Raw genomic sequence first — 21849 nt, 5'->3', positions numbered from 1 at the left:
ATGAAGGCTTGGTTCCCTCCCTGATCATGATGCATGTAGGCGCACAAACAAAGTTACGTCTTGAGATCTATTTCAGGAACAACTGTTGCTAGCCTTGTTTGTTGCCACCAACAATTATGCTTAGTGCCTCTCAGGTTTCTATTTTTCTTCTTTGCTAGGCATATATCATCTAATCTAATTTTCTTACAGTCAAGTGCATCCCATCAATCAAATCAATAAAAGAATAGATGGTATTAGGGTCCATCAGAGATTTCTCCCACTAAGAAAGATCAACAAGTTATCGGTTATTAGGAACCTGGATGCCCTGCACACAACTGTACTGTACTAGATTAAATAAATGCGGGGTTCAAGCACACAACTAAACGGTACCGTAGCTTTGAACAAAGCGATGGATGCGTATTTTTGTGTAGCTCTGGACAAAGCCCAGACATTTTTGTTGCATTCCATGCTTTTATATTGATCAAAGTGATTATGACATGGCTCATTTCAGTCGTCATGTGTGGTTGCTAGGTTTGGTTCCCTGATGCGCATTGGTGGTGCGCGATAGAGTGTGCACAGGGGATTCTTCTTCCACTCCGATGCCTCCCGCCCCGCCCCACCAGTGGCATCAATTCTTCTTTCACTCCTGCATCTCTGCTGGTAAGCCCCTGGTTCCCTCTCTGCTATCTATTTTGACCGGAAAACATCAGATATGGACAAATGGCACTGGAGTCTGTTCTGTCTAGATTCTTATGTTTTTTGGATGTGATTGTTGTTTCTATAGGCAATACATTTTCCTTCTCTATGTAACTAAAGGTCTTGCTTATATATGGTTGTCTAGAGGAACAAATCCTACATCCTCTGTATCTAATTACATTGAAACTTTTCAAATTTCACATGCCATCAAATCCGATCCAAGTTTATGTATGTAGTATACAACCTACCTGCTACTTGATGCAATTTTTATTTATCTTCCTAATTGAGACTACAAAACTCATGTTTTGTATCACTGCGTGCTCAATCGCTGGTGGGGCTCATTTGTCGGGCTCTGTGGATGGGTGTGAGCCCGGTGCGGCTCTTCTGTGGTAGAAAAATCTTGCCTGTTGAAGTAGTTGGTATAGATCAATAATGGTGCATTCTTGGATAACACACTGTTTGTTGATTATTGAAATAGTTGGGTGTCATAATAAAGTTTTCTTTCCTGTTTGGTTTCATGTGTGTGCATGGATGCTTCCTTTGGACTTCACGCAAGTGCTTTCTTAGGCCATTTTGATTTTGATAAGCTTATTGTTAAAGTTCAAGATACTAGGGCTGATGCCTGAGAACAACTGTATATAAATTGTCCTTGGAATTTCTTTTACGATATACTGAGTGGATTGTAAACACGGTTACCTTGGCCATTATTCTTTGTATGATGCATACAGTAAGAATGCATATGCTAAACCTGGCGTTTGGACCGGCACCCTCGCGCCAAGGCGCGATCCCGATCTACCGCATATAATATCCATCGTAGTTATATAGATGTCGCCATCATTTGTGTAATCTTTAGATCAACCTGACCATCGCAAGTATTTGCAAGGTCTGATTGTTATGCAATTTTCTTTGCGGTGTGTATGTACTGCAGGAAGTGAGCGCTATCCAATCCATTATTGCTGGTCCTTTTGGTATGAACTGTCAAAAAAATTAGGCATGTGAAGATCAGAGCTCAGGCAGCAGGTGAATGTTTTTGCTTGCTTCTAATGCTGCCATGATGTTCTGTACTAAAAATTACTGGTACACACTTGCTTTTCTCCTTAATGTTTATGATCAGTTGCCAAACGTTATAACAGGATATGCACATTTCTTCAAAACTGATTATGTTCCTTAGTGGTGGTGAATTTATTATGAAAAATAATTAGAATCCTGGCCCATGATGACGTGGTATTGCTACTCGGTAGGTTAACTGCTTATTAAGTGATATACTTGCATTAATGTGAAGCTTTTGTCGAATAGTTCAACTTTTGTTTGCTTTCTGATATGTGAGGCCTAACTAAATAATTATGAGTGTAATTCTCATTTGTCCTAAAACAATGTCTAATGGTTGCATACTATTTTCAGTTTCAATAATAATTATGAGGGCAAGATAATATTCAGAGTAGGAAGTGTGTTTGTTGCTAAACTTGCACAATCTTTCCATGACGCCAAATACCAACACCATGCTCTTCCAAAGGTGAGCCCACTTCGTGATGACTACCTATTATTTTTTATGTTGCTGATCTCATTTCCCATGGGTGCCACTACCAGATTTGTCGCTGCCACAAAGCCAAACTCCTGAGCATGTCGGAGGTGAGCAAGAATAGAGAAGGAAGTGTCGAGGAGGGAGAGGGCGCTCTTCCTTTTTGGTCCACACTGCTACAAAAGTTGAATTAGGGCATCGAAACTTGCTTTATGGAGTAGTACATCATGATACCTTGCATTTTTCCTATTCTGTTTGATTACTTGCCCTGTTTATGTGACAAAGGCATGTGATAGATATGATTAGGCACATATTGAGCTAGCAATTTCATAAATATTGAGCATACAGTTTCAATTTCAACTTAGGCACACAATCTGCTCTTTTTCTGAAGTAAGATATAGAGGAGGGTGATCATATATTGTCTATTTGATATTTGCATGTAGTTATTATTTCATAAAGACCTATGTTTGACCTTCTGTTATATCTGGACATCTTGGTTCTAAATTTCATTCCGGAGATATGCTAAGAACATAACTAGGGCAGTGCACATATAAGATTTATTTGTTTTTCTTTCATGTTGGATAGTGGTAGTACCTTGCCGATGAAACTACATTATTTCCTATTAGAGAGGTGTTTATATTATCTAGCTGGTTAATGTTTTCTTTCTTGGCTGTAATGTATTTGGCATTTGAGGTGATCACATATAGGAGTTGTGGCAGAAAAATGTCGTTTTATTTCCTTTCATGTGACTGCCCAGTTTTGGCTTCATGCCCAGAGTCTTGCAAGTTGTACCTGTGTCGAGATTTGCTATGGTTTCTTATGTCTTTGTTTCATGTTTATTTCAGGTTTTGCTTTGTGGCCTCAAGTATAGCGTATCCTTGGTTTTCATTTTTGTAACATAGAAGTTTATCCTGCTCCTCTTCATCTTATGCTTTGTAGTGAACTTGACATGGATCAGTTATCTTGCGCGCAACACTAATCCCTTGCTTTTGGTATGAGTTACCTCTGGCTATGTTGTACACTATATCATTATAACTTTGCAGATTGCACTGAGCAACACGCCTTAGGGCTTAGGTCTTACAACCAGTTTTGGTTTGGTTCTGAGATTAATTATATTAAAGAAACATAGGTTGCAACCAAGGATCTATTTCATGGTAGGCTTACAACCAGTTTTGGTTTGGTTCTGAGATTAATTATATTAAAGAAACATGGGTTGCAACCAAGGATCTATTTCATGGTTTACAAAAATGATTAAATACGCAATTTTCATCTATCAAGGGAAGCTATCTGCTTTTGTTTGGCTATTCTGTACATTTTATTGTTTTTGACTTGGCATAGACATCATTTTGGATTTGGTACACTTCCTTGATCTGCTGCAAGCATAGGTTGGTTATCCCTATTTTGTTGCTGATGTTCATAGTCATTCCATTCTTATAAGTTGAGTTTCCTTCTACTTTCCTGTGACTTTTTCTCTCCATCCATTTAGGTACCTCTAGGACAGACAGTTTACCTTCAAGGTCAAGACCTTTCGTCCCATCAATGCTCCCAAGCCCATGTGTGTTCATTCTGGCACCGCTCCAATGAGGAACAGGACCGGGCATGGAGGCTCACGCACTCCTAGGACAACCGGGGAATGACGTTGATGGCATGGCCGCCATGGTGACCGTCATGGAAGAATGCACGCACGGTCAAAGGGAGATTGGAAAGAAGGGACACACTATTAGGGTCTATGCACGAAGAGGAGAGCACAGCGGACACCCATGCACAAGTAAAGAACAAGCTCGCAATTCGGGAGGCTCGCCGGCAGCGGCGGGAAGGCGGTAGCGGCTGCCGCTGTTGAACGGACAAGCAGACAAGGAAGTGTATTTAGTTTATCAAAGTATATTAGTAGGTACTTAAAGAAAAAATAGCATTTCTTCCTAAATGGTACAGCTTGGTGATAAGGAAAATTTTAATTAATACATGTGTGACAGTATTAGTTATAATATCTCAAAAATCAACTCAATAGTTTAGTCTTTAATTTCTGTCCTATTCCAGTTCCAAAGGAATACATGTTAGTGTCTTTTTTCTCTTTATCATCTATCATGGACAAGGATACCTAAGTTGCCCAGAAGCTTATAATTTTGATATGTTTTCCTCAAATTGTTTAGTTGATTTCCCAAATATATCATGTTGTACAAATGGTTTTTTCGAGTGAATTGCTCGCCGTGAGGCGGGCAACGCGCGGCAAGCCGCGCCATCTATCTAGTAACATAGGAAGATATATGTTGATGGCTCGTTCTCAGGGGTGGATGGTACCGCGATGACATGATGGATCCGTTATATTCACTGCTTACCGGTATGTGTTTCACTACAATGACGCCCTTGAAGCAGAGATTTAAGCTATTATGCAGGGGATGGCTGTCACATTGCAAGACACAGACCTACTGGTGATTATTCAGTCAAATTTCATGGAGGCCCTGTCCATTTTTCTAACGATGGACTAGTACGCTTGACTTGCGGGCGTCTTGTTCAGGAGATCAAAACTATGATGAACGCGAGCGAGTTTGTTTCACATAATAGAATGGCCTACCGGTTGACAAATTATATTCGTACGGAGTGAACTACAGCTGTGTGGTTGCACCAATGACCACAATGTGTTAAGAAACTTTTGTCTTTCGACGGTAACTCTATGAACATTGAATTTTTTCGTAAAAAAAGCACACAGAGAAAGATATAGTTTTCATTCAAAACTAGACAGAGAGGATCATGATATCCTAGCACAAACCAAAAAGCTGAAAAAGAAGATTATTATAGAGAGAAACCAAAGGCGAGAGAGAAGGGAAAAACCGGGAGAAACCAGGGAAGCAAACCACCACACTCCCTCCCTCTCTTCTCCCCTTCCTCCATCCCTCCCTCCCACCTGACCAGCGACAGATCTGACCACCAAGCTCTCCCCCCACCCCTGCGGTTGGCTCCGCTCCCCGGCCCTCCCAGATCCCGATCTCCCTCCCCACCCATGCCGCCGCCCCCCCTCCCCTAGCCCCCCGCGCGCGCCCGCCATGGCCTCGCGCCCGCCCCTCCGCACCGCCTCCTCCTCCGCCTACTCCACCGACTCCCCCACCGCCGCCGCGGCCGCGCCCCCGGGCGGCGCCCCGCAGTCCATCACCTCGCTCCTCAACAACCCGCTCCCCTCGGCCTCCGCGGGCTCCTACTGGCTCCCGTGGCCCCCGCCGGCCGCGCTCCCGGAGGCCCCGCCCCCGCCCTCCCACCCCCCCTGCGAGGTCTCCCGCGCCGACTTCGCGCCCTACCTCGCCCGCGTCGCCGATCCCTTCGCGCGCTTCGCCGACGTCCGCCTCCACGCCACCGCCGAGCTCGCCCTCGCCGCCTCCGACGACGGCGCCCCGGCCGCCGCCTCCCCGTCCTCCGGCCTCGCCGCCTGCCTCCGCGAGGTCCCCGCGCTCTTCTTCAAGGAGGACTTCGCGCTCGAGGAGGGGGCCACCTTCGAGGCCGCCTGCCCGCTCGCCGAGCCCGCCCTGCAGGAGCGCCTCGGCCAGCACCTGGACGTCGTCGAGGCGCACCTCGTCCAGGAGATCGCGCGCCGCTCCGAGTCCTTCTACGAGGCGCAGGGCCGGCTCCGCGGCCTGGACGGGGAGATCGTTGCCGCCGTCGGGAGGATCCGGGAGCTCAGGGAGGTCGTCCGGGTGCTCACGGGCGACCTCGTCGGGGACGCCCAGCAGGTGCAGGAGCTCAATGCCACCCGAGGGAACCTCGTCGCCTTGCAGGAGAAGCTCACCATCATCCTCTATGTCAGTCAGGCTCTCGCAGCCCTCAAGCTGGTGAGTGGTCTTACCGGGCATTGCGTTTTGTTTGCTTGTGGATCAGCAATGCTGCTCCCAGAAATGGTCCGGACATGTACTGCACATTGTTTATTGATGTGGTGTGTTACCATTTCTCTCATAGTTTCGTGAGTCGGTTGATAGTCAGGTTAGGTGCGAAGTATGCAAAGCCACAAAACGAACATTGCTCTGGGGGTTAGTAAACTGATTGATTAGCTGACAACCATTGCTGCGCACGGAACACCATGAATTGCTACACTATATGCATGACTGTGTTTTTCATGGAATGACCTTGCATATTTTCCATATGCTACTGGTACGGTGGTACCTTGGAAGTCACAAGTGTTAAGTGCCAACTGTAGGTCGACAAGGAGAGATGCTGTCCATTCTTGAGTTGTTACACTAGAAAAATGGATGAATGGGAAACGGAACCTAGCAATGTCTTTGGATCCATCTTCTTGCCTTATTGGGGACAATGGTCTTTATTTGATCTCAGAGAAATTATGATCGGTCTTTGTTTGAGAGGATATGAGCTTGTGTAAATGCCCCATAAGCACGTACTACTGTTCTATTTTCTAAATAGTGGCTGCATATGACATTCCTTGTCCAACTGCAAACACAACCACATTTGTTTTTTTTTGCTGCTAGTCCATAATTATCATATTTTCTGCCAGATCACTGCTGTGCTATTTATGTAGTCCAATGATCTATTGTATCTGATTTGACAGCCTGACCTGAGCTGTTCATAGTTAAGCAACAACTAGATTTTTGTTTTGCTTCTGTACTGAATATTTGAATCATAGTAAACATATTCCTTAAAGGTCCCTCCTGCCTTCAAATCTCCTCTGTGCGTTGGGTTTATAAGCTTGTTCTGCATGTGCAGCTTGTGCTAGCGGCAGATTGTGCTGGTGCGCTTGATGTCATTGATGACTTGCAAAATCTCATAGTAAGTTACCTAATCATTACCTTCTACATGACCTGATGCCAGTGCTATCGTAACATTCCTATGCCGTTACTCTTTGCCATCACACACCACCTAGCAAATTTCCAATAAATGACTGCAGTCAGCAGACATGTTCAGTATGTGTAACTTATGTTTATGATACATAAATTCTTTCAATCAGGACACTGATGAACTTGCGGGGCTTTATTGCTTTCGGCATATTCGTGATCAGTTGGGAACATCATTAGATTCAGTGAACAGGTATTTTCGTACAAACTAAACATATGTCCTATCAATATGATGTGCTCTTATTTATAGGGGCAATACTTATCACAGGAATGACAGCTCTGATGTGAAAAATAAATACCTTTACATGCTTAGAACTACATTATGAATTCTGATGGAAAGCTTGAAACATAATCTCTATCAGTGTAGGTAGGCTGATTTATGAGATCAGGAACCATGTAGTATTTTAACTTCAATTGCAATTTCATCTGAGTATCTGAAACAAAAGTGATACTGCAGTCATTTGTTGGTATCTTGTCGTAGCAGTATGATCTATCAGAATACACATCAATGCTACAAATGCGCCAAAGTCACCCCTAGGTGGTCTGTCTAGGCGCAGCAAGGCAAAAGTACCCGAGGCTACACAGGGCTCAGCGCCTTTGTGATGCAAGGTGCATGCCTGGTCAAACTGCATGTTAACAAGATTAAGAGAGGGCATTGAATCCTAATGTAAAGGCCCTAAAGTCAAAATAAAGCCAATGTAATGCCCCAGTTTTCATCATTGCGACCTAATTTCCCGTTGATTTACCGATGTAGCACCTCAAGTGTGCCTTGTGCCTAATACTGCCTTCGTAGCCATCCATATGATTGGCACTTGAATAGTTCTGGGCCATCGTTTTCTTTGTCACATGTTTACTACATGAGCCAAAACATTTTGTTGGCTTCTCAATATACTCATACATATGGATCCCAATAAGATACTTTAAGGGCGTGTTCGGAAGTCCTCCACGCTCCGCGCTCCACGAACTCCGCGCGAGAAATTAGGCCGAACGGTCTTAAGCTTCCTGGAGTCAGCTTCGAGAAGCTGTACCGAGCTGTAGTGCAATTTGAACGAGTCAAAGAAGCTGGGTTTTCGCAGCTTCACGGAATCCTCAGAAACGCGTAGTTCGCCTAATTACGTGTGATGCCACCGCCAAGTGATTTCCCGTACCGGTTCGTGCTCTCGATTCTTTTGTCACGCGCAGTCCTCTCGATCGTTGGATTTGGCAACGTGAAGACATCATGACACTCAGAGCGTTCCTCCAAACTGGGCCTAGCGTTGAGAGGAGCTGGCGCACGTACCGAACGGTGCTGGCTTCTCGTTTGAGTTGGAGCCCAGAGCGCAGCTGAGAAGCTGTGGAGTTGAGCAACGCGGAGGACTTCAGAACACGCCCTAAGCGAAATACATTTGTTGATCCTTAATTTTTGTGCAAGCCAATGACAAATGCAATGATTCTGTTCCAATGATACTCAAATGTCAACTAGGCTTTAGTCAGCGTAATGTTTCAGTTGTTTTGGGGGATATTAAGGCCTAAATCAGTACATCCATTTAAGTGACATTTTAGTGAAAAATGTACCCTAGATCCACCTATATCCTTTAAATTTAGCTTCTATATTGTTTCATTGCTAATTGTATGTTATCGTCATCTAGAATATGAAGGTCAATTTTTTCATTAATCAGAAGCTACCTTAAAATCGTGTAAATTTATTTTCTTTATATTTGCCCCCTAGAATAGTAATGTTGTTTGCAGCCTTTTCTGCCCCATCAGCAACTTGCTGTTTAACTTATTATTCATTCTTGTAGCATTCTTTCAGCAGAGTTTGTACGGGCTGCTGTTCCTGATGGAAAAACTGTTGATGCGATGGTTTTATCAACTGTGAAAAGGAAGACTTCTACTCCCCTCAATGGGACCGAGCATGAAGTATGTGCGCTTTCAGTTTTGCAATTCTCCATCTCATAATTGGCCTGTCTTTACCTGATTTTAACGCAATGCGTTCATGCTGAGTTTTTTGTGTACCTTTCATGCCAACTTTAAATAATATTAATTAGTTAACTGAAACTGAATGAACATGACTAATGAAGTGTGACTGAGAGATCTAGAGAGGCTAAGAACTGGTAGGGAGTGAATACCTACCATTCACACCGAGTTAGTGGTACCTGCAGCGCCTGTTTCCACTTGCAACCATTGGCTCTGTAAATGAATCAATGCCAAGAAGGCAAGGACATTGCTATTTTGATTTCTTTGTAGCCTCATCACATTACATTATTATTTCTGTCATTGTATCCTTGTTTTGGGAAACTTTTGTATTGTGGAGTCGCATCCATATAGCGTACCCAAGCAATGTAGTGTCTTTTTTTCAAGAAAATGCAGAGGACAGAAAAGAAAGAGTTTGGTTACAATCCTCCTAAGAGGCCAAGTTCAAAACAGCAATGTAGTTTCTTGATGACAAATAATTTTACCAAAATTTCTGTTTGATGTATGTCGAGTGTCAACATAGGATCCTCATGTCACAAAACGATTCGGCCAGGCGACTGATTGAAGGGCAGTGGATGATTGCTGCTGGAGTCTGCCTCATTCTACTTTTGGTTTTCTTGCTGCATTAGAGCTGGCTTTTAGACTATGCATGATGATCCTTTTGGACTCCTGCTGTTTGGTTTGTAATAGGACTAGTTGTTGCTAGCTGGTGCTGCCAGGTTGTCGCCCCATGGCATCCGTTTCGACGGCAGGCGGATGCAGTGTGTTTCCTGGCAGTGCTTGAACTCGCTGTACCTCTTTCCGCTCTCCCTGACAATGTTTCTGGAACTGTTGTATTTCCGTTCATTTGCAATGGAAAGGGGTTTAGCCCGGTTCAAAAAAAAAGGATCCTCACGTCACAAAACGTGATCCCGAAATAATTACAGTTTTCAGATCATAAACTATGTTACCACACTGTTACCATATATACCACGACTGTGGTCCAATCAGTTCTTGATCTTCTCCAATTTGCCAAAAGGTGAAATACTAATTTGTTTTTTTTAACAATTGTTTGATGTGTACTGTACTCCTTTGGTTTCGATTATGGTTTCATTTTTAAGCTACACTGTTGTTGTTCTAGTAAAATGTTTTCCTTCTATTGACCGACGTTCATCATCTCAATGCAGGTAAACGTTGATGAGGAGGATGGCTTCATCCTCAGAGATCGTCTTCTCCCCCTCATTATTTGCCTGCTGAGAACGGTTAGTTCTGTCAGATATTTCCATTAAGTTGAGATATTCAAATGGAGGGTGGATGTGCAGAAAAATAGGGTGTCCTGTGGCTGCTTTTCTATTCAATATTATATAGCTAGCAATTGGGGCTTTAGTGTAAGACGACATGTAGATTTAGTTCCAGAGAAGCACTTATTCACATTTGTATGCGCTATTTAGCCACACAATGAGCACAATAATATTTGTGATTATTCAATGAGTTTCTCACTCATATATACGCTGGGTTTATGGGGCCTTATAAGTGACTACCCTCACTAACAGGGCACTTGTAAATAAAATGCCCTCTAAAATTCCATGCATACAGAAAACCAAGTTCAGTAATTTTTTTTGAAAGGTCAATCACCTATGAGCTTAAAAAGCTAAGTGGTAGAAGGATCATGCTTATTTATTAATGGATGGATATTTGGTATATTCAGTGAGTCATTAGTCTGTGGGATACAGAATAATAAGGTTCACATTTATATCTCGCAGGACAAAGTTCCTGCAGTGCTCAGAATGTACCGGGATACCCTTATTACTGTTATGAAAGCTTCAATCAAATCCACAGTTGCAGAGATGCTTCCAGTCTTGATTTCCAAACCAATAGATTCTGATTCAGTAACTGGAGACAGAGCTGCCGATTCTGATGGTCTTACATTTTTTTCTTAATTCAATATCTGTCTTCATAGCTTGCTACTATGCACACTAACTTCCTACTTGTTTTGAACTGCAATTGTGCAGCTGGAGGCCAGTCTTTAGCAAATAAACTGCGTAGTCTATCATCTGAAGGGTTTGTTCAGCTTTTATCGGCTATTTTTAGTATAGTTCAGGTAAATTGGTTTCTCAATACGGTATCATTTTGTTTTCCTTTAAATGAAGATTGTCTACCAAATTAAACCTTAATGTGCACCTCCTTTCCAGGTACATCTCCAGCAAGCAGCTGAAGTTAAAAAAATAGTTCAGTGGATCATGCGAAACCTTGATGGGAACATAAGTCCTGATGACAGAAATCCTGTCGTACAACATGGTGGCTCAGTTGATCTTTCCCAAGAGAAAGACTATGATGTTACTTCACGGGTCTCTAATACTGTTACACGCACGCCTACTAAGCTTCCGTTGTTTCAAGGAAAGACAAATGATATGTCCAGTATAAATTCAATAAAAAATATTCGGTAAGTTAAGTTATAACTTGCTCTTTGTTCTGTAAAAACCAATTTAATTGCTGGTATCATGGTGATGCTGTGGTCAGTATTGGCAAATATTGTATTTCATTACTTGCAAACCTTTATATGTGATGACGCAAACACAGATTTGCTTGAGCACTTGCATTTTCTGTAGAGCTGATGTGTTGAGAGAAAGCACAGAAGCAGTGTTTGCTGCATGTGATGCTGCACATGGACGATGGGCTAAGCTGCTAGGTGTTCGTGCTGCTCTACATCCCAAGTTAAGGCTTCAGGAGTTCCTGATCATCTATAATATAACAGAAGAGTTTATAGCTGCTACAGAAAAGGTTATTATTTTCTCTGTTTAAATTATATGCACATATATCCATGTTAATTGCGTAAAAGTAAGTTGTGATATTATTTTCACCTCTTGTCCTCATAGGTTGGAGGCAGGTTAGGTTACAACATTCGCGGAATTCTACAGCAACAGTCAAAGCAATTTGTTGAGTATCAGCATAGTGTTCGGGTGAGTTATGTATTACTTTGCTGAAGTTTACGGAAGTTAGATTTACAGTTTTACAATCAGATAATGGAACAAAGTCAGAAGCTTGTTTTAAATTTTGTTAGTACGAGCAACAGCTTATAGGATAATGACAACACCATTGTGCCTGAAACATGAATTGGTAATGGTGCTATTTCTGAAGTATAAAGCCTTCAGCCTTCTCGCTCAGTTATAGCCTATGGATGTACAATAGCTTGTATACAATGCGGTTCCTTTCTAGTTCTGTTTTGCAAACAATATTACCCAGTATTGGTATTCACCATCATCAAATAACTTCAGGTTGAAATGATAGTGGAACTGAGGACACAAAGGCCTAAGCTGCTCGTCAAAATTATTTGAATTATCTTAAAAAATTATAACACTACGATTTATTAAAAAAATTGATATAGATTTTGGATTGATACCAATCTTATTTTATAGTTGATGCATGATTTATAGTTTTTTGTGCTCTGAACGTTTAATATTCCTTTGAAGATGGCAAAAATTAAGGCAGTTCTTGACCAAGAGACGTGGATTGCTGTTGATGTTCCTGAAGAGTTCCAAGCGATTGTTCTGTCACTGTCATCAACTGACTTTCCTGTTAATGGCATGGAGATGCCTAGCAATGATAACAACTCAAAGCTCAGTGAGGATGGGGTTTCAACAAGTCAAGAATCAGCACATTCAACTGAAAATAATGTTGAAAATAGCAATGGGACATCTACGACAAGCAATGAAAACAAGGTTGAATCCACTTCTCAGACTGAAAATAGTGTTGCTGGCCATGTTAGGCCAGTCGCGCAAACCATTGTGCTTGGAGGTGTTGGCTATCATATGGTGAACTGGTTAGTCATCTAAAATTTTCATTTAATTCTTCAAAACAAGTTACTGTTTCTTCTTTCTAAAACTTGCCATGTTGAGGATAAATTAGATCAGTTGCCACACTTTACTAATCCATAAGTGTGGCAAAGAATTCATCCAGTAACAGTTCCTGTATTCATCTGCTATTCTTCTATAGTGATATATGCTGTCTTTTTTCTGTTTCTCTCGTCATCTTATGTACTCATTTAATCATCTGTGTTTCTGTGAGATGTATCCTTGCCTTTTCTCAATAACGCTTCAATTTTTGTTTGGCAGCGGTTTGATATTGTTGAAAATGCTATCAGAATATGTTGACATCAGTAAATGTTTGCCATCGTTATCTTTTGAGGTGGTCCAACGTGTTGTTGAGATATTAAAGCATTTCAATACCAGGACTTGCCAACTGGTTCTTGGCGCAGGTGCCATGCAGGTATCATTGTTTACCATTGGTAACAATAATTCCTCATTGTTTAAATATGTAAACACAGCTCGTAATATGCTATTAGCATTTTCTCATAATTTACCATTTAATGCGGATTGTTTTAATAAATCTTTGAATAAATATATGTCTCTGCTGAGAACCACCTCTTGGTCTGGTGGTGGAGCTGTGGGGGCATGACTCCACCCACCAGGGTTATAATTCTGGTGCTCACGTGTATGCTGTATCTGTATGGGTCTCCTGTACAGTCTTTCTATTAAAAAAGTAAAAAACGCTCTTATATTATGGGACGGAGGGAGTAGATGTCTGCTAAATGAACTTGCTATCAATTTCTCATTGTTCATCATCGTATAGGACACTATTTGCACAATAGTGTTTTAGCTATATGGATACACAACAATTTTTAAGAAAAGACAAAAATCTTCTCTGTTTTTTTTGAACAATAATACTTCAATGCACCAGTAGTTTCCTCAAATCTTAATCAAGCTAAATAGCTATTTAATGTAGGCATGTGCTGCCACACTTCTTTTTTTATATATCAAGAAGTCTGGACTGCTTGGTTTATTTTCCTTTGGTTCCTTTTCAGGTATCTGGTCTGAAATCAATTACTTCTAAGCATTTAGCTTTAGCAAGTCAAATTATCAGTTTCGTACATTCTTTGATTCCAGGTAAGCATTTTTTCCCTACCTTCTGTCTTTTTGCTGCACTGTTATTTATTGTATCCATACTTTCTGTTAATTTTGCCAAAACATAGAGTTCTGAAGGCTGACTATCCTGTCACTTCAAGTGATTGTGTGTTGCATTATCTTATCTTATTATATGTTTTTAGTTGATTATTTTTGTGTCTTGATTTGTTGGTGGGATGGAGGTTTGGAAAACTGGAAACCAGGGTCCTTAAAAGATATCTACAGAAATATAAGCTGAAGCGCTTTTGTCTCTCCCTAGAACTGTTGGTATTTGAGTAGCTATATGATGTAGAAGGGTAGGGAACAACACAAACTTGAAAAAGTAGAAGCAATAGCTAGTTTCCAGCTTAGGGACCAGTACCAGGTGTGCTGTTCCCCTTTGTTTATCTAGAGCCTGATTCATGTACTCTGGTAGCTTTCATGTGATGGTGATAGCCTGATAGGCAATAGATTTATTTCGCTACAGGTAAACTGCCTTACAGCCAACCAGAACTAACATTGCATTTAATTAATAAATTCACCAAATATGCAACATATATCCCAAGAGCCATCCTGTTCTTGCTGCACCCAATATTTACTTAGGGAAAAGAAAATGCAAATGGCCATGTTGAATCAATTTTTTCAGGATGAACTATTTGGGAATCCTTGAAGTATCTGTGATTTTGACCACTGCTTGGCCAAACCATTTTTTTTAAATTGCAGATATTCGTCGAGTACTTTTCCTGAAAATACCGGAAGCACGCAAACATCTGTTGATGTCTGAACTGGATAGAGTTACTCAGGTATGATTTCTGTTTTATTTATTTGACATTTCATGGGTAAGGGTAACTCTTGACTGGCACCAACCTGTTTTATGTACTTGCATGAATTTCACTTCTTACAAGTTTCTGGTAAATGACAGGACTATAAGGTTCATCGAGATGAAATTCACACCAAGCTAGTCCAGATAATGAGAGAGAGATTGCTAGCAAATCTTAGAAAATTACCGCAAATCGTGGAGAGTTGGAATGGACCAGATGATAATGATTCGCAGCCAAGTCTATTCGCCAAAGCTGTTACAAAGGTAGTTATGGTTTAGCACATTACTCCTTCCGTTTCTTTTTACTGCGCATATAAGATTTGTCTGAAGTCAAACTTTGTTTGACCAAATTTATATTAAAAATATCAACATCTACAATATTAAAATTATATAATACGAACATTAATTCCATGATGTATCTAACGATATTGATTTGGTATTGTGAATGTCGATATTTTTTCCTATAAACATGGTCGAACTTTATGAAGTTTAACTTCAGAGAAATCATGTATGCGAAGTAAAAAGAAATGGAGGGAGTATCAATGGAAATCACTCTGTTACTATCTCTGTTCCTAAATGTTAAGACATTTGAACTTAAAAAACGTCTTACATTTAGGAACAGAGGTTGTATCATTTTATTATGATTTGTAGCTACACTCATTGTGATTGTTCAATGGAAATGCAAATTCATCTGTTGCTACTTGGAATCAACATCTTAACTCATTTATTGACCCCTATTTACCGTCCTTTATTCTCCTGGAATCTCGTTCAGGTGTTTTCACTTATTTATGTTATTTGAATTCTGACTCAGGCTTTCCTTTCAGTTTAGTTAATTGTTTTTGTACATAAACATTTTGCAGGAAGTCACTTACTTGCATCGCATCCTTTCTCAAATACTGCTTGAGGTAGATCTGCAAGCGATATTCAGGTAACGAAGTATCCTGTGTATCTTTAGAATCTTTGGACCATATCTTTTTTTTAGAATGGTGAGGTAGCTTCGGCTCTTATTCAGTGTATGTAGCTGGTTAACTTATTCATGATATGTAGAAAACCCTCAGTGGAACACCAAACCTACATCACTTTAAAACAATTGGAGCACTGAAGTTTTGAAAACAATCTGTAAGGTGTTACTGTTCTCTAAGATGAAGCTCGGTTCATTGGGGTAGCAACCATACGAGGGCCATTCAGCATAGCTGAAGGCTAGAGATCGTAGGGGAAGTTGCTTAACTGAGCATGATGATAGCGCCTCCTTATTTATATGGAGTTCCTAACATATTAGGCCTAGAGATAAACCAATTAAAGCCATCTATACATAAGTCAAACTATTTGTCTAAATAATTTTAATGATTTACCCCCTGGGTAATGCAACTTTGGCAAACCGAGTTAAAAACAGCATGTGGTGGTAGTGACGCTGCTCAAGCTGAAGTAACCACGTGAACAATACTCTAATGGGCTTCATGTAATGCAAGTAGCACCATTATTTCTAATTTTGTTTTTTATGTTCAATAATGATTTTGCTGGAAATATTATCCATAGCATGACAATTCGTTATTATTTGTTCCCTTGCAAGATCTTATTGACTCTTAATATCGTTTGACCCTTCTATGCAATGCAGGCAAGTAGTCCAGATATTCCATTCCCATATCACAGAAGCATTTTCAAAGTTGGAAGTCAGTAGTCCTCAGGCAAAGAACAGGTACAGTACCAATAAATCGTACTGCTACACTTATGCCATTTTTCCCAACATGCAAAAAAGAAGAAGAATCGATTAATTTTTCGTATGTGTTGTATGCATTCTATACCTACTTTTTTAACACTGCTGTTTTAATGATTGATGAAACCCAGATTATGTCGAGATGTTCAACATATTCTTGTATGTATTCGAAAGTTGCCTGCTCAGAACTTCAGCTCAGAACCTGTTCGAAATTATGGTCTTCTTGACGAGTTCTTGGCTGAGAAGTTCGGGACAAAAGTTGACGAGTGATTGACATGTACATTAGGAACTGACTCCTGTCTGCAAATGTTCAGTGGTGGTAAATATGGTAAATGTGAAGTTATCAAAGACACCACTGTTGGCATAAAATCCTATGCAGGTATAATTTGGATTCATACCTTTGCGGCTTGTTTGCTTTCTCACGACGTAGACAACTAAATATCTTCCAATGAAAAAACGTCTTACATTATGGGACGGAGGGAGTATTTGAGTTGTACGCAAGTTTGATCCTTTATCTTATATTACCTCCGTCCCAAAATTCTTGTCTTAGATTTGTGTAAATACGGATGTATCTAACACGTGTATTTGACAACTAAATGTCCTGACAACTAATTTGCAATGCTGCAACCATGCAGGTATTGCTGCGGAGGGTATCGGAAACAGAGCGCTCTTGATGGCAATGAATTACCATGTCAATACATCCAATAGCGCTTTGTGGGATCACATGCCAATGGTTTTCCACACCTGACCTAAGCCGAAATTTTTGCACCGTACTTCCGGCATGTTAGGCCGCGTTTCATCTTTTGCTTATTCTGATAGTATTTCAACCCTTTTTGTGGGAAATGCTGATATTGGTTAGATGTTGGGTATAGAAGAGCCATAGAGGGAACCTGACAAAGACATTTTCGGCAGCACGACCCATTCTTTGCATATTGCGTCCTGCGTTTGGTGCAGTGTGTTATTAATTGGATATCCTGTCATCGATGCAGCCGGAGTGTATCTTGTTCCTGTAAGGTTTGTATAACTATTCTTGTCAGTGCAGTAATAAGTAATTGTGAAATGTTTAGTACATGCAGATATTCATACTATACATGGTTATTTTACAGGAATTTGGGGGTTTAAGCGTGCCCATTTGTTATTATTATTCTTTGTACATGTAGAATTCTTGAGTTAATTTTTTCTGTAAGCCTGAAAGATTATTAAACATGGCGATCTTTTATATGGGTGGAAATATGAAATTTGCGGTAAAAATATTCTTGAATAGTTGGCAGAATAAATCAACGGGTTTGAAATTTATGAAAGCGACAGAATTCGTGAGCAAAAACCATTGTCTGTGCTAATCGGTTTTGTTTTAATATTTAAATATTTTGTCATGATGAAGATTGTATTAAGTTGGGATGTGTCTGCCGTGTTTCAAAGGAATGGGACAATTCTTCACTTTTGGAGTGAATAATTTGCACGGTCCAAATTGTATAAAATCTACTGTAAATGCCTTCCCTTTAATGATCATCACAATTCACAACAAAGTCGAATACAAGTCCAGTTCAAACAAATAATACTCCGCACTTTTGGGATGTGTCTGCCGTGGTTCAAAGGAATGGGACTCCTGTCTGCAAATGTTCAGAAGAAAAACAAAGTCCAAACACTATTCAAGTGTACTCACGGGTCTAATCTGTTCGGACCGTTTTCTTTCGACTCAACAGATAAAAAAACCCGGCGCATTTTGTTCAGAAGAAAAAGAATAGAAAAAATGCTTCTCCTCGTCCCATCCACCCTCCCACGGGCACCCTACGGAGCAGCCGCGTCCACATCGTCGCCGACGCCGTTATCCATTCACCCGCGGCCAAGGCGGCATCCTCTCGCCGTCGCGCGCTGCTCCGCTCGCCGGACTCCGCCGCCCACCGCCGCAGCCACCGGCGGGGAGGCCGCGGCTGCTGCTGCTGCTTCGTGGGCCGGCAAGCTAGCGGGCGCCGTGCCATGGAAGGCCGCCGTCTCCGGCGCGCTCGCGCTCACCTTATCCTTCTCCTGCTGTAAGCCACCAGTCTTATTCTTCATCTCTCTTCCATCGAGGCAGTTGCCAGGAGCTGCTCGCAGTTGCACGTTTAGGTTTTCTGATGCCCTTATCTGGTAACGAAATGATGCGCGGCTCGTTGGTGAATCAACAAATTTGTCATCTGAATTTTTTTGGTGTGCCACATGGTAACGCTATGCGAATCAATGCACTATCAACACGAGGCCGAAGCTCGAGTCTGAACCCGAAAGGCGAAGCTCAGTTCATTCAGAGTGTACAGCGTGTTTGGACGCTCTTTATCCATAGTCAATGTTACCAGAAAGAATGATTCTCGCCGCCGGTGCCTGCTGTACAGAAATCATCCATTTTCTGTTTCAGCAATTGCCCCCCTTTGCTGTAACAGTAGTGTCGGCGGCAGAGGCAGAGGCGGCTGATGAGTTGCATCCACGCGGAACTGAAAATCTTTTGCATCCTCGTGGTTGTGCAACGGATAAAAAAAATTCTAATCTCTTGGTGAGGTGGTGAAAATTGTGGGCTGTGGCATAAATACAAGATGTGTTGTTGTTTTGGAGTGGCATTTTGCAAGTTTTTCTTTTCTTTTCATTATCATATTTTCGATGGCACGCTTGAATGAAAAAGGATCATATGTCTGCTTTCTTAGTGGAAACTTCCCCTTGATGCTACGTGCTTGCAGTTGTTGGTTTGGTCAATGCCAAGGCTGGGGTCAACAAGCCTGAGTTGCTCCCCAAGGAGTTCACCACCGTCATTGACGTCGCCGGTTTTCTCTCTTCAGGCCAGGTAAATTCAGACCTCAAATCTTGCACTATGAGCTGTCTGATGATCCACAACTGCTTGCAAATTTGGTGTCTGCGAGAAACAGAGTGAGGCTAAAAGCAAATTTGCAAATTCCCTTGTGCCTAATTTTCTTTAACATGTCGTATTGACTTCCATAAGGGTGCAACTACAAATAGTTCTTATCTTCAGAGGGTAGTTTTAGTCTCTCTACCTTCTATTTTTTGGTGTTGATAATTGGATTACATATGTTCATAGTTGCTGACTATTTTGATTTGTTCTTAGGAAAATCGTTTACGTCAAGAGATTGAAGACCTAGAGAAGGACACTGGATATAAGTTGAGAGTTCTCGCACAAAATTATCCAGATACACCAGGTGACTTTTGCTTCTTTTTCACATTTGTATGAGTTGCATTGTATTTTATTTTATTATTTTTCTTCAGTTCATATGTGCATAGATATATGCAAGGATGGTATGTCTGTGGTCAAATATTGCTGAAGATGAATATGACTATAGCTAGTAAAATTTTCTTGACTGGCCACATAAAGAACATACATATTATCTTGTTGTTGAAATTATTTCCAGTACGCAATTGTTTTCAGTTTTGTCACATACTGTCACAAATTTAATGGTTAAAATCATTATAGAAGTCACACACTTAGATATATTGCTGATCCTAAGATAGCACCTTTTGACCATGGGGAATACAAGTCTGGCCCACGAGGGCAGCTGCGTATGTATTCAATTGGATCGGGAATGCTGATGTCCTGAGTTTGCTGGACTTACGAAGATTAATTTGTGAATCTATGCTGATTCTTTTTACTCGACAATCTGTATGTTTTCTTGATTAATGTACAGAAACCTCGTGTAATATGCAGTAGGATTATTCTCTCCTTATGTGGGAAACATTTACTCTCAAAACCAATGTAGAGCTTGTACTTGGGAAACGTTTAGATCACTACTGTAGTGATCTAAACGCTCTTATATTTCTTTACAGAGGGAGTATAAGCTATTATCGTATAATCTTTTATTGAGCTATTATCATATAATCTTTTATTCTTCTCTGTTATAGCTAAAAGGAGTCATTAGTTCGCACTCTCATGATTGTGCACATGTACCGTAGCACATAAAAATTGACTCATGCTCTGTGTTACAGGATTGGCTATCAAGGATTTTTGGCAAGTTGATGACAGAACTATTGTCTTTGTTGCAGATCCTACCTTCGGTATGGCACTTCTGTTTTAAAGATAAATATTCACACTACACTTAGTTTTTCCTTTGCCATGGCTATTTTGTTATCTGAATAACGAAACTGATCCCCCATATTGATTGCAAATTCTAGTATATTACTCTATAAAGTTCAGATATGGATCATTTGTAAAGTGCAATTCCTGAACTAAGAAAAATGAACACTGCTGGGGTGAAGCATGATGCAGGAATGATCATGACAACCATTCGGTTCACTTATCCATGCAGCTGATATGTCGTTTAATCCTAAGGGCATAGTCAATGATGTTAATTCCTGGTGTATACATTTTGTGTCTGCATAATATTATCTTGCAACAACACACGATTCTTGATGTAGGCTGCACTATTGCACACAAGTGCATGCACTAGGGTGTGTACGATGCCATGCACTTGATCCTGATCCAGAATTCCAGATTTGTTACATCATAGCGCCTTCAATTTTGCAATAAAACTCATTTTACAGTATTTTTATTTCTGCTAGATAATTTTTGAAACACAAGTGTTGTCACTGTCACGCACTCGTGCTTACTGGCAGGACAGATGCTCAAGCGTGGCTCTGTTTTTGTAGGTAACATTATAAATTTCAACATTGGTTCGTTGATTGATCTAGACATTCCTCAGAGCTTCTGGAGTCGTGTTGCAGGGAAGTATGGGAACATGTTCTATTGGAAAGAAAAGGTGAACACGGCTTAACCTTCCTAATGCTGCGTAGTTTTCCTGTAGCTTTTCCTGATCATGCCTTTGTTTATGGCACACATGGAACAGGGAGAGGATGCGTCAATTGAAGGCGCTGTGATGGCAATATCGCGCTGCCTGAGAGAGCCCACAGGGGCAAGTAATTGTTCCGAGGTGTTTTAGAGGTGGAAGTTCATCGCGGAAGGACTGAGACATGAGGAACATAAGACCAGCGAATACTATATGTACATAATCGAAATGCCAGTTACATTAACTGAACATATTTTCGCCTTAATTTTTTAAAGTCAAAGGACATTCTTTTATCCTCGCTAGAATGCTGCAAAGATACAAAATCATCACCACCTGGCATCTGATAATCTGGGCAGAGTCAGACAGGACCAAGAAATAGCCCCTTGCAGTTGCCACAGCCATGGGAACCGGCCAGTTTCAGCCGGTTTTTATAGCCAGTGTAGACCAAGATATGCTATCTGAACCGGCTATCAGCACTGCTGATTCAACATTGATTCCAATCATCGTTTTGGCTGGTTCGATCGACTCTGGTCAGTTTGCACCTATTTTCATGTTAATTTCCAGTTGGAAGATACTAGTTCCATCCTCGATTCAACTTTGAACATGACTTGGTGTTTGACATGAGGATAAGCATATCTACATTGGGTAAAATAAAACTGTGGA

The 21849-nt window shown here is 41.0% G+C and overlaps 2 protein-coding genes across 3 annotated transcripts; both read left to right on the top strand.

The window, feature by feature from the left end:
• The first annotated feature begins 5002 nt into the window (after positions 1-5002).
• On the top strand, positions 5003-17680 carry LOC109743729 (vacuolar protein sorting-associated protein 54, chloroplastic). 2 transcript variants are annotated; one of them, XM_020302819.4, is made up of 20 exons: positions 5025-6012; positions 6896-6958; positions 7137-7216; positions 8805-8922; positions 10143-10217; positions 10719-10875; positions 10968-11056; positions 11148-11398; positions 11565-11736; positions 11832-11915; positions 12426-12775; positions 13068-13221; positions 13817-13898; positions 14619-14698; positions 14818-14979; positions 15576-15643; positions 16331-16411; positions 16561-16808; positions 17065-17443; positions 17536-17680. In XM_020302819.4, exons 1-18 carry the CDS (start codon positions 5236-5238, stop codon positions 16697-16699), a joined length of 2982 nt encoding a protein of 993 aa, XP_020158408.1. In that variant the 5' UTR covers positions 5025-5235; the 3' UTR covers positions 16700-16808; positions 17065-17443; positions 17536-17680. The 2 variants fall into 2 exon arrangements, with proteins under 2 accessions (XP_020158415.1, XP_020158408.1); XM_020302826.4 differs by having other exon boundaries at positions 5003-6012; positions 17065-17551.
• A 435-nt stretch (positions 17681-18115) lies between these two features.
• LOC109743743 (thylakoid lumenal 15.0 kDa protein 2, chloroplastic) lies at positions 18116-21479 on the top strand. The gene is made up of 6 exons (XM_020302833.4): positions 18116-18459; positions 19135-19238; positions 19518-19608; positions 20390-20458; positions 21050-21159; positions 21247-21479. Exons 1-6 carry the CDS (start codon positions 18180-18182, stop codon positions 21337-21339), a joined length of 747 nt encoding a protein of 248 aa, XP_020158422.1. The 5' UTR covers positions 18116-18179; the 3' UTR covers positions 21340-21479.
• The last annotated feature ends 370 nt before the right edge of the window (positions 21480-21849 follow it).

This window comes from Aegilops tauschii, chromosome 2 (assembly GCF_002575655.3).
Source record: "Aegilops tauschii subsp. strangulata cultivar AL8/78 chromosome 2, Aet v6.0, whole genome shotgun sequence".
Taxonomy (NCBI): Eukaryota; Viridiplantae; Streptophyta; class Magnoliopsida; order Poales; family Poaceae; genus Aegilops; species Aegilops tauschii.
This window is presented reverse-complemented; position numbering and strand designations above follow the sequence as displayed.

Coding starts and splice junctions, on each gene's coding strand:
- LOC109743729 (XM_020302819.4), top strand. CDS start 5,236: ATGGCCTCGCGCCCGCCCCTCCGCACCGCCTCCTCCTCCGCCTACTCC. Junction 10,876..10,967: donor CAGAGCTGCCGATTCTGATG/GTCTTACATTTT, acceptor GCAATTGTGCAG/CTGGAGGCCAGTCTTTAGCA. Junction 14,980..15,575: donor TCGCCAAAGCTGTTACAAAG/GTAGTTATGGTT, acceptor AACATTTTGCAG/GAAGTCACTTACTTGCATCG.
- LOC109743743 (XM_020302833.4), top strand. CDS start 18,180: ATGCTTCTCCTCGTCCCATCCACCCTCCCACGGGCACCCTACGGAGCA. Junction 19,239..19,517: donor GTTTTCTCTCTTCAGGCCAG/GTAAATTCAGAC, acceptor ATTTGTTCTTAG/GAAAATCGTTTACGTCAAGA. Junction 19,609..20,389: donor AAATTATCCAGATACACCAG/GTGACTTTTGCT, acceptor TCTGTGTTACAG/GATTGGCTATCAAGGATTTT.